The sequence below is a fragment of the Rhinolophus hipposideros genome (genome assembly GCF_964194185.1).
Source record: "Rhinolophus hipposideros genome assembly, chromosome: 19".
NCBI classification, from domain to species: domain Eukaryota; kingdom Metazoa; phylum Chordata; class Mammalia; order Chiroptera; family Rhinolophidae; genus Rhinolophus; species Rhinolophus hipposideros.
In genome coordinates this window covers 50146561-50160161 of record NC_138065.1, presented here as the reverse complement: position 1 = coordinate 50160161, position 13601 = coordinate 50146561, and the positions used below count along the sequence as shown (strand labels likewise).

Sequence of the window (13601 nt, the reverse complement as noted above, 5' to 3'; positions counted from 1 at the left end):
CTTCTTAACCAAGGGTTCAAGTACGTGCTTGGAGTCCTTGGGTAAACACATGTTTGAGCTTCACAAAATTCTCGAATCCCCAGAAATCATATGCAAATACTTTATGTATGTGCACAAGTCTCTTAATTTTCATCAGATTATCAAGTGGGTCTACGTACTAAGAAAATTATTGCCTTAGCAAATGATTTAGTTAATAAGAATATTGGCTTCCACTTCAGACAGATGCCCAGAATATTCAAAGGACATGGATTAGGGTATAAAACTTTTTAGTACCTATTTCAGACTAGATGCCAAAAGAGAAATAACCCAAAGTTAGAGGTAAACAAAATTTAAAAATTACATCCTATGGACTCAAACAGTCCCCTGGACAGAAATAAGCAGTTATTAATACCTCAGGATCTCCAAGCATTTAAAAACAACCCCTTATTGAATGCTACTTCCATCAAAACACAGGAGACTTAAGACTTAATAAAATAGTAATATTTTAGGAGAAATGGCCAGAATTCTGATAGGTCATTTTTATATTCCTACAATTATTGTAATCCATTGATTCTAAGATACGTTTTCCCACATCGTAACATCACCAGAATTTAGATGTGTCTTATAATCCATGATGTGATATTGTTTAATTGGAAGCATTCTTTTTCTTCATTAGTGGTTCATAAATAATGGTGCATCTTACAACCAATGGTGTCTGATATTTACAGGAATACGATATGTTCTAAAATATCAGTTCTTGTCATCAATCACAATGTATAAATTAATGGTTGCTAAAAGTCGCATTCATGGTCCTCTCCGCACCCCTCCAGTTAAAATGAATTTGGGTACATTCAGGAGACTTGGGACTCCAGAAATAATCTAAAATCTCCAAGATTTCTGAGTTGTCCATCTAGTTTAGGGCAATACCAATCTAGATGTCAGAAGCTTATAGCACACACAGTGGGACAAAATGCCATTCTAAAAGGATATCAGCTTTCTTCTTCTTAGAAAGTTCTTCTTGCCAAAGCTCATGTCTTTTTAATTCATGATCAATGATATTCATACAGAGAGCTCCAATTTTATAGTGAGTGATAAGTCCATGGAACTGAGAGAAGCTTTAAAGAAGAGATTTTAGTATGCATTTAAAGGAAAACATTTTGTGGGTTCAGGAAATTTGTTTTGGGTAAACACCGGTACAAACAATGTAGAAAATTTGATATATTTCAATAAATGAATACACCCACAGCAAACTAAGAAGACTTAAAAGCATGAGATTACTTAAACTATATTTTAACATACTACCGTTACCTGAAATGAAATTATTTTTAAGTTAGAAATTAAATAAAACATATTATTTTTATTTAACCACCATTTTAACTTTTCAGATACTCTCAAAATAAATTTTCAGACTACCATCTAACAAAACTAAAAAGATAACAATACTATTATTGAATAAAACTGATACCAGAGAATAAACTAGTAAAGTATTAACAATCAGGTTTTGCATGTTTCCTAGACAATTCATTTACCCAAGTATTTATTCAGTAAATTTTTATTTGCTAATGCTGATATATTTTTAGAATAGAGGCAAGCAAATCTCTAGGAACTGGTTAAAAACTTTTTACAATGTCTCAATAAACATCTTTCTGAAGAATATATGTGTAAAATAATAGATATGGATGCATAACAGGTATGTATTTGCACACACACACACATCTGTATGAAACAATAACATGTACCAGCACTTACTCTGGGTCAGGCTTTATTCTAAAAAGTATCTGAAGAGGGTGCTACGATTACTATGGAGTTTACAGATGAGAACACTAAGGCACAGTGAAGCTAAGTAATGGAACCAAGATCACACAGCTAATATATTGGCTTCAAATCCAGTCTCCTTCCAGAGCCCATACTCTAACCCGCCCCTTATACTATCCCACTGTGTGTGTGTACACACCCACATACGTGCGTGCGTGGGTGAGGACAGACTGAGTGAAGACAGAACAACAGAGAGGACAGAGAGCGGAAACAGTAAGAATTCAGCAGCAGAGCACCGGCAGTCACACAGAACCCTGAGCGCCCCAGTAATCTAGAACCGAAACCAAAATCAGACAGAGAGAGAAATACACACGGACTAGTACTCTTATTTCCTAATTTTTATTCTTACCTGGAAAAACAAAAAAAGATGTAAATGATGTTTGTAGCTAACTCAACACTTTGCTTCCAGTCTTCTCTCAGGACTCTTGCTAATGCACCAAGGGCAGTCTCTAAAGGAAAAAGAGATGTACAAAAATAATCATTCTCCTGCCTCTGGTGATTGGTTTTAAATGTCTACTTATTAATAAATAACAAAGCTAAGATAGAACTGGGACAAAAAAGTAGGGTGCTTTTTTCCAACACAGAAAGCTATTTTTAAAACTGAAATCCAACTTTTACTAAAAAACTCATAAATGTAGTTTTGAGTCTATAACTGATAACAGAAAAAATATAATATGATTTAAAGTAACATGAGTATTAATACAACAATAAAATAGTAAGACCATTTATTTCTTGAGCTGCATTTCAATTTGTAATCCTGCTACAGCAGTACCAATTTTTTTCTTTTTTAACATCTGATTTAAGGTGCTTGTGAATAAGTAAAAAAACCAGAAGAGCTCTAAGAAAAGTAATGAGCAGTTTAGCAGGCTGACGCTAGCTCCATTAAAGCAAATTAATAACCAAATAAAATTTATACACAGAAAAATAACTCTAATATTTTAATATCATGTTAAATTGATGCCAACAGACATAAATAAAACAAAACATCTTTCACAAAACTAGCTTTAGGGTAGATTAATAAACATCCCTGCTAGATTTTTACCTTGAGAAAGGTGAAATTAATACATTGATTAACGAGAGTTACCACATATAAAGTAAATATAAAGTAATGGGACTGGCTTCAATTAATGCTGCTACATGGCTTACCAATTCTTAAAATAATAAAAAATTAAAATATCTGTGTTATATATAATTCACAATTCAACTTTCTTTGATTGGCACTCAGGCTCTATTGTACTTCATGGACCACTTTATCAGTATTTATTATTGTAATGAAAGTGTTCAGTTTATTTGAGCATTCTGGCTATTCAGATCATGAAACAACAAGAATTCACTATGTGATTAATTCATTTCATAAGAAATTTTTTAAACAAACTTAAAATCATCCTATAATGTCATTTCATAATGTTACTCATTTTCACAATGCAGAGCACTAGTATAATATATGCTTGACTCCAAAATCCTTCTGGAGTCAAATAAATAGGTAGGCAAAGGCTCCAAAAGTCCTACTTAACAACGAATCTGGTTTAACTTTGTTGATTCTAGTATTACCAAAGGCATTTCACCACTAAAATCAAGGGGTAATAGTATTTCTTAGAATATACTTTGGAAAATGATGTACTATAATGTCATGAATTTACACATAAGTGTAGTGACCTATTTTCCAAATTTTGTTTCATTTCTCTCCTTTTACATAGAATAGAGAAATATCTCAATAAAAATACAGCTACAGGAATTGTACATGAGTTTATCAAGAAAAAGCCAAAAGAAAATTACAAAGCTTACAGAAAGTCCAAATACAAAACCAATTTATAAGTTGAATGCAATCATAATTAAAATCTCATTGTGACTTTTTTAGAGAATATGATAAAGTGATCTCAAAATAATATACAAGAAAATGTACAAAATAATATCTAAGAAAAATCACAACTATGGTATCCATGAAAAACAGCAGCCTAGCAGCAAGTGAATTAGGCAGAACAGTGTGGTACTCCCCAAAATCCCTATTCCAGAAGACTCACTGTCTGACCTATCTGGATGCTAAAAAGCTCCATTCCCAGGTTTGTCTTTACTTGACCTGACACAGAGCTTGCTCTGTACAGCCTTATATCCAGGGCATTTATTGAAAACTACTAGTGGCCACATTGCAGTAACATGCAGCAGCCTTGCCAGTTGGAGTTAACAAGAGCCTGATCAAAAAGAAAAACCTGGAAAATGAGATATTCACAGGGTTTTTGGAAAGCTCCAACATATTCCTGGGAATCTAGAAGGCCATGCACATGTGCAGGGATGTGCACATGCCAGAGAAAAAAGACCAATAAAGGACCTAATCTCTCATCGCTGGCTAACCTAGAGGCAATGTACAAGCAGGAAGTGAAGGCTAAGGGTTGTAAATGACCTGCTTGAGCACTGAAGATGTTCCCCAACACACATACACACATACACACACACACACACACACACACACACACAAACACAAACACACACACACGCAGCCCCTGAGCAAAAGTCGGGACCTTTAGTGCCAGACATTTAAGGAAGTCTCTATCCAATCATTAGCTACCACTAAACTCACAGAGCAGAGACTTCAGTGGCTGTACAAAGAATACGGATTTTACAGAATTAATCCAGGAAACTCATTAAACAAACAAACAGCAAAAATAAAAAAAATAACAAAATAACAAAATTCCCCTCTCTGGGGGAGAGAGGGAATCAGATTTTCAAAGTTTCCACAATATTATTTCAACAACAACAGTAAAAAAAAAAAAAAAAAAAGAAGAAAAAAATGCTAGATATGCAAAGAAACAGGACAGTATGTCTCACAATCAGGAAATACAGCAGTCAATAGAAAGTGTCCATAAGGAAGCTCAGACATTACACTTGTGAGACAAAATTTTAAATCAGCTATTATAAATATACTCAAAGAACTAAAGGGAAACATACTGAAAGAATTAAAGAAAAGTATGAGAAGGTAAGAGAATGATGTCTCACCAAATAAAGAATACCATTAAGACATACAAATCATTTAAAAAATAAACCATGTGGAAATTCTGCAATTGCAAAATACTTGTATGATATTTGACATGAAAAATTAATTAGAAATCTTAACAGCAGATGTGAACTAGAAAAAAGAAAGAATCAATAAATGTAAAGACAGGTCAATTAAAATTATTGAGTTTGAGTAATAAATAGAAAAAAGAATGAAAAATCAATAAGCAGAGCCTCAAAGACCTAGGGGACACCAACAAGCATACTAATATAAACATAATGGGGATCCCAAGGGGAGAGACAAGAAAAGAGCAAAATGAATACTTAACAAAATAATACCCCAAATCTTACCAAGTTTGATGAAAAACATTAATCTGCCAAGAAACTCCACAAACTCCAAGCAAGATAAACTCAAAGATAGCAACACCTAAACACATCATAGTCTAACTGGCAAAAACCAAAGGCAAAGAAAATATTGAAAGCAGCAAGAGAAAATCAACTCAACATGTACACAGGATCCTCAGTAAGATTAACAGCTGATTTCACACTAGAAACCATGGGAACATGAAGGTAGTGGGATGACATATTCAAAGTGCTAAGAGAAAAGGACTATCAACCAATAATTCTGTATTCAGCAAAACAATCCTTCAAACACCAAGGAAAAATTAAGTCATTCAGGGGTAAACAAAAACTTAGAGAATTTGTTGATAGTAGACCTTCCCTATAAAAAATACTAAAGGGAGTTCTTCAGGCTGAAATGAAAGGACATTAGAGGGTAACTTAAATCAACAAAGAAATAAAGAGCATTAATAAAGATAGCTATGTTGATAAATATAAAAGGCAGTATAAATGTATTTCTGATTATATTCTTTTCTTCTATGTGATTAAAAATGCATATATCAATAAGTATAGTACTGTGCTGATGGGTTGATAATACATAAAGATGTAATTTGTACGACTATGATAGTGGGGAGGGAATAGTTATATTGGAGCAGTCTTTATACACTGTTAAAATTAAGTTGGTACTAATTTGAACTAGAGTATTTTGATTTAATATGGTAACTCTAATCCCAGAGAGCAAGCACTAAGCAAATTATTTGGTTAGTAAAGAACACCAAGAGGATTAAAATGATATACTAGAAAATATCTATTTAACATAAAAGAAGGCAGTAATGAAGGAATAGAGGAACAAAAGAAAGATTAAAAATATACAGAAAACAAATACAAAATATTAGATGATAATCCTAATTTATAAGTAATTGTATTAAAGATAAATAGACTAAACACTCCAATCAAAAGGCAGAGATTGGCAGTACAAATTAAAAACAAACATTATCCAACTATATGCTTTCTACAACAGAAACACTTTAGATTCAAAGATATAAATAAGATGAAAACAAAGGGATAGAAAAGATATATCATATAAAAAAATGACAACTGAGAGAAATTACTTCTAAGTATATAAGAGAAAAAGGATATAATGATATATATATATATATATATGTATATATGTATATATATATAAATGTATGTACTAATTTATATACATATAAATGAAAAAGGATATATATTCATATATAAACATACACATACTCATATATATAAATACTTGAGATGTGAATACAAATTTCACAGGGTAGGAATTCTAAAAGTCTGGTAACATTTGAAAAGATCAAATTCATTAAAAATCAGGGAAATGCAACTTAAAACAAAGATATTGTTTATTTCCAACAACATAATGGTAAAACTTTTTAGGTTTGATAGTATTCATATTCTACTGGCGTAACAATAGGGTGGCACAACCATTCAGAAGGCAATTCTGCAATAACCCTTAAGCTATTATGACCTGTATTTCTGCATGATATTTGTTTTTATGCATACATCCTAAAATAAGAAAATATGTACAAAGATGTTCACTGAAGTAATATTTCCTACTGAAAAATTTGGAAACAATCTAATGATCATCAGTAGGAGAATGACTAAAGAATATGTATGACATTATAAAATGCATTTATCAAAAGTAGTTTAAAATTCATTATATATATTTTTACATATATATGTAATTACACATATATGTAATTATATATGTATGTACATATATGAAATTTTAAAACATTACTTCATGGAGAAAAAATTACCAAGTAAGACATGATGTAATATAAAAATTCACATAAGGCAATACTCTATATTTTAACACAGAAAAAAACCTATACTCTTATATATGTAAAAGTATGAAAAAAATCTGGATGAACGTACAAAAACTCATAACACATTACAACATAATGATCAAAGGGGTCTTATCTATAATATTCTAATTCTTTTAAAGTAACATAATAATATATGAGTTGTATAATTTTAAAAATACTTAAAATGTCAAAATTTCCTAATTGGAATATTGGTAATATTCTAGGATTCTCTGGAAAGATCTCTGTATATATTTTCCAAGCTACAAAATATGGGTGTGCCACCATAAAAGGAGTTCAACAACAGACATGTGATGGAAATCAGATAATAATGATACCTTCCATATTTCAGTTTTGGCAAAAGTATAATCTCAGAAAACTATGCATTTAAAATAATTCTATAGTGATATCATAGCCAAAAAAGAGGTTTAAGAGGATTATATCTTCTTTTTCTTTAACTAGCACTTCTAATGAAAGGAAAGCAAATTCAATCAAAATTAAATTATAAAGATTAATATCGTTTGCTGTGCTACCGAAAGAGAACTAATATTGGAACTTGAATTTAATAAAAGCTTATACATATGTATACAAATGTCAGAAGTTTCATATTGTAAACAAATTGAAAGAATAAGCAAGTCTTCCAGAGAAGAAAGATATATTACTATTAATGCTTGACTTTCCTTATTTAAACTAAATGATTTGTGAATTCTCCAGAGAATATTAAAATATTATGCCCTCATGTTAAAATCTGAATAAGAAGAAAGGTAATAAAGAGCTGGAAAATAAGTGCATTCCTAGGTTTGGAATAAATAATTTTAGCTTACTTCTCTAATGTAATAAATTTAAAAATCATATTTCACAATAATTTTTCTATTTTTAATAGTTATAAATATAAGTTACCATTTAATAGTAGTTCTTCTAAGTTATCAGGATTTCGAGCAAGCTGCAGGATCAAAGCAGAACCCCGAACCTTGTCAGGAATATCTTCATATAATAACTCAATGTATTCATCCATGTCATTAATGTTAGCAACTTCATCAATCTGAAACAAAAGGAGAGGACGAAAGTACTCCAGAACAATAATGCTTAACAGAGCCACTATCAAAGGAATGATTATTTTGTGATCAGTATACTGCCCTTTATAATAATAGACAAGTTTTCAAATGACGCATAGCAGAATGCTAGGATACCATTACAAAGTAGTTATGAACCATATGATAAAATGGGATGAATATAAACTCTAAGAATGGTCTATCAATATAAAGTATCTTAAATGTAATGAAAACTAATTTGTATCTTCTACAATAGATTAAACAATATTTCAAAACATATTGTAATAAGAACGTTTAAAACATTTTACAATTCATTTTTCTTTCAAAATAAATTATATCTAAAAAACACATCAAATAATTTTTACCTTTACCAATTAAATATTGATTTTCCACCTTTTTCATGTACTTCTAAGATCAATATTTTTAAAAATTCCACATCTGTTTAATCTGATTGCATGAATTATTAACGGTAAAAGGCAAGACCTTACAATCAGTTTTCTATTAGATCAGGACACAGTCTTACCTCCATTCCTTCAAAAGGAGGTGGATCTTTAGGCTTGCTTGATTTTTCTTTTTTTTCTGTAAAAAGATAGATTTTTGTGTTTTTTTTTTTAATGAGAAGAACTAGGTTTTTAGGATTTCTAGGTAATTTCTATTTTTAGAAGCTGAGTTTAATTCTAGCTAAGCTGGGGATCTTAAAACTGAATGGTTTATAAAACAATCTTTTTTCCAACATACAAAAAAAACTGCTCATCTATAATCCTCTGTTCTACTGAAGATATCAAGGAAAACATAAATAAATAAAACCAACAAATAATCCCCAAGTTATGTTAGGCAGAAATTTTAACTTCCTCCTTGGTTAACTTTTTGGGTATGTAAATAGCCAGACTCGCCAACAAGAAGCAAAACAGTCTTCAGATTCTTCTTGTTCCCCTGCTAACTCATATTTAAGGTGGGAATAAAAAAATCAACAAGGCGAAGAAAAAATGAATGAGTTGAGAAAATAATAACTAAAATGAAAATTAACAAAGGAAAAGAAAAATAAATAACTTGGGTAAAGTTAAAAGTTAAAATAAAGAACAGTTACTTACAGAATTTTTTTTAACAAAATAAGGATCATATATTAAAAGACAAATATTTCACAACTGCATTAATCCTCACTTGTTCCCAAATAAATGAAAGAGGTATCTAAAGGGGTTGAACAGTACTTTGAGCCACTTGTTACACTCAATTATTTGATTCATAGCAGAATTTCATTTGCTAATAAAAAATTATCAAAAATACTTCACTGATCTGGGTTAAAAACCTAAGCAATTGCATGTACATTAAAATATGTTTGAGTAGTATCAAAATTTTGATTCTATAATTATCAAATATGTTTTACATATAATGGGAATTAGCCCTGATTGTTTTCAGAGGATGGTAACTGTTCTAAATAAGGTTATATTTTCTCAACAGTTGTTGGTTAGATTTTGCCTCAAATAGATACTTTACTATGACAGTGGTTTTAATTAAGCAAAGAAAAAAACATCACTTAAGGTAAAGAATCATAAATCAAATACATATTGTTTTGTTTCAATCACTTTAGGGCAAAATTTCTGGCTTTAAAACAGTGAATATCAAGTAAAATAGTTAATAAAAATGGTTTCTACAAATAAGTGTATATTTAATATAGTACAGCATTTCATATATGTCTTCAAATATTAATATCTACATAAAGATACATTGATTTGGATGAATTAATCCATTTATAATGACATGAAAATTTCCTCTTATTCCGAAGGAGATGAGAAAACTGATTTACCCTGAAAACTCACTGAAAGGGTTTTCATTAAAGATATTTTATTATAAAATACCATCAGAATTATATTAATTTGGCATTAGGAAAGATCAATTTTAACTATATTGTACAACCCACAATAAGTATACACATGTCTTTAAAAAATACAGGATTTACTTTGCTCACTTTGAACTTATTTAAGTTACTGAAGATGTTATCTTCTCATCATTTATAGACATCTTAGCAAAATTAATCTATTATGAAATATTTAATAAAAATTCTTCCTGGTAATATTTTCCTTATAGCACTTAGTTTCAATAATTAACAAGTATACACTGAATGCCAGCTATGTAGCTGGGAGCAATCAAGTTTGAAACGCTTAATTTTGCTTTTAAATAAGTTCACAGTCATCCAATTCATTCAATAAATACATACTGATCATATAATGTGAGTTAGTAACTGTATTTAGGGCTAACTAATAAAAGTGTATGTCAGGCACGAGGCATTTTATTGGGATAGAGAGAGAAGAGTGATTAACTTGAAAAACATTTAAAAAAAATTTCAATTAGTACAATCAAAACTTAAGCATTTATAAGTTATTTCAAAGGCACCACATTTTAGAACTTACAAAGATATGTAAACTTAATAAATACTATGAAATGGAATAACTAAGCATTCATAATCTGAAATGACTTTCCAGTTAAATGTCTGTTTCTATTTTGCTTCATTTTTTGGTTTAGATTATTTTAAAATGTCTTCTATAAATAATCATTTAGCTCTAATATTTTAATAGCTTAGTTCTTTAATGAAGGAATTAAAGATAGAAGAATGGCAACAATTGAGACGATGAGGAATGAAAAGGTAATATTTTCCTAAGGAAGATTCCTAAAACATCTTTTGTATAGTCTAGAGCACGACATATATCTTAACATTTAAATACCTAAGTAATCCACTCAAATAAATTAAATGTCAATAAACAATTTTGAAAATATAAATCTAGTTGGAATAGAGAAAATAGGTTTTCTGCCCAAAGTTCTCTCCTTTTATTATTCTAGACTCAATACAACAGGCATTTGCTTTTGTGTTCCTTATTTCAGCGGATTTGTACATACACACGCACGCACACAGACACAGTATGAAATAGAAACATCATTTTGCGTGGGAACATCTAATATAAAGCCCGACATGGAGGAAACTAATATGTTTGTTCATCTTTCATTTACTTATTCATAGCACTGGTAAAAACAAAACAAAACAAATATCTTTCAAATATGTAAAGTACAAACCCTAGTCAAACAACTCTGGTCCTGCATGAAGAAGTCAGAAATTCTTCTACTTACCTTTTCCTGACAATGAATCACGGCGGTTCTGCAGATAGTACAACAGCTGTTCTACCTCATTTAGTTTTGAGGGATGAATGAGTTTACATTCTTCCACCACCTTCCGTGCCAAGGAAGTTATATCTGTGTTGGCATTGAGACTCTTAAGTCGAATGCTGTAAGCATATCAGAATTTTCCAATTCAGGTATTATCAAAGTAAGTGATAAACAACAGTTCTTTAAATAAATACTTAATAAAGCACTTTAATATACTTTACATAGACTATTTCAGTAAGATATAATAACATATTAGATATAATAATTAGGATTAGATAAATGCCAAGCGATGATTTTCTTTGAGCTGGACAAACGAGATAAAAAGAACCTAATAACACCTAAATGTGATGCTTTAGGCAGGAGAGCATATTCAGAGATCTTATTTTAAATGTCTTTCTGATATAATACACATAGTCTTTAGTCATGGGATGTGAGAATCCATATTGCCAAAGATGAATTATTTTCTTGACCATAGTCACAATCATTTATGTTTTTCAGTTAGGGACAAGACGCAATATTGATATTTTAGGATTCAGTTGTTCTAATGGAAATTATACAGAAAGCAGAAGAAAAAAAAGCAGGATGCATTTTAAGACCTATATGAGGAATTCTGAGGAACAAATGAATATGTTTCATATGTGTGACTACATCAAAAAAATAATAAACCAGTTTCTCCCTCCTTTTTATTTTAGTCCAGGAGATTCATTGGAAGCTCAATTAAGAAAAGGTCATTCGGAGTCTGGAAACAATTGCATTTACATGGATTCATGGCACCAGGGAGAGCTATGAAAATTCAGGGTGAAGACTCAACCTTCAGGGCTAGAAAAGACTCTCACAAGCAGATGTGTTCATGCAAGTCTTAGATTCCAAGAAAAACATAAAGTTGCCACTGTGCAGAATTATTTCTTGGTGAAATGGCCAATATTTGGCGAGACGTCAGATATTAGAGGCAGCAAGGACAGAGGTCTCAGGAAAAGGTCCTGTACTGAGCATCTGTGAAATCATTATTCAGATGTAGATGACCTCTCCTGAAAGAAGTCCAGAATCGTGAGTGAAACGTTATTCCTAGCTCTACAGTCATTCCCAAATCTGGTCCTCTTGGGATTCTACAAGCTACCTTTTAAACTGTTGATTAAATTTTTGGATGATTTCACTGCACATCAGAAGGCAGAGCTAGAAAGGAGAGACCATTCAGAGAAAAATTCTCAAAAGAATCTCTCTATGTTTAATTTTAGCAAGCAACTGGGAAATCTTGGCAGTTTCCATAAATCTGACTGAGAAGAGACACAACAGAAATGCTATAAAGATATATTTTAAAAATTTCTTACTAGTCTTTTTTAGAGCAGTTTTAGGTTTACAGAAAAATTGTGCATAAAGTACAGAGTTCCCCACTAACCCCCCCATGCTGCTTTTATCTATTATTACCATTTTGCATTAGCATGGGACCTTTGTTATCAAGATGAACCAGTACTGAACCTTATTATAAAGTTGACATTAGTTGACCTTCACTCTGTGTTATACAGTTCTGTGGGCTCTGACAAATGGATAATGTCAGGTCATACAGAATAGTCTTAGTGCCCTAAAAATGCTTTCTGCTCCACCTATTCCCTCCTCCCCTTATTCTCTCCGTCCCCGCCCCCTGAACCCCTGACAACCTCTAATCTTTTTACTGTAGTTTTACCTTTTCTAGAATGTTACATAGTTGGACTCATATAAGATGTAGCTTTTCCAATAGAGCGTCTTTCACTTAGTAATACCCATTTAGGTTCCTCCATGTCTTTTTATAGTTGATTTCTTTTTAGTGCTGAATAATACGTGATAGTAGGGAGGCACCATTGTTGGTTTACCCATTTGCCTACTGAAGGATATGTTGGTTGCGTCTAGTTGTTGACAATTAGAAATACAGCTGCGATAAACATTCATGTGCTGGTTGTGTGTGGACATATGTTTCCAACGCATCTGGGTTAATATTTAGGGGCACAATTGCTGGATCACAGGGTAAGCCTATGTTTGGCTTTGTAAGAAACTGCCCAACTGTGTTCCCAAGTGGCTGCATTTTACACTCCCACCAGCCATGAGTGAGTTCCTATTGGTCTATATTCTCACCAGCATTTGGTGCTGCCAGTGTTTTTGGATTTTACCCATTCTACTAGGTGTAGTGGTATCTCGATTTAATAAAGCAGATTTTTCTAGCTCTTTTTAGATCTGTTTTCTACCAACATGTGTGTGTGTGTGTATTAGCAATCTGATTCATCTTCTTTCCATTAAAAATAACAGATTTTCTTCTTTTAGTGCGTAGAGCTCTCTCCTGAATCCTTTCCTTATTATAAAAGACAAAGAAAAACTAGGTAGGGCTAGAATTTTTAGAAAATATTACCTGTATGTTTACTGATTATTCCTATAAACAAAAAATATAGTCTTTATTAGG

General features: G+C 31.4%; 1 protein-coding gene across 2 annotated transcripts in view; it reads right to left on the bottom strand.

The window, feature by feature from the left end:
- The window catches only part of KIFAP3 (kinesin associated protein 3), a 118199-nt gene that overhangs the window by 95515 nt on the left and 9083 nt on the right, over positions 1-13601 (bottom strand). For both annotated transcript variants that reach the window (XM_081027024.1, XM_081027025.1), the window contains 5 exons: positions 11138-11292; positions 8541-8596; positions 7866-8007; positions 2144-2243; positions 970-1094 (listed from right to left, as the gene is read on the bottom strand). In XM_081027024.1, the coding sequence (XP_080883150.1) occupies positions 970-1094; positions 2144-2243; positions 7866-8007; positions 8541-8596; positions 11138-11292 (578 nt within the window). The remainder of the gene's footprint in view (positions 1-969; positions 1095-2143; positions 2244-7865; positions 8008-8540; positions 8597-11137; positions 11293-13601) is intronic.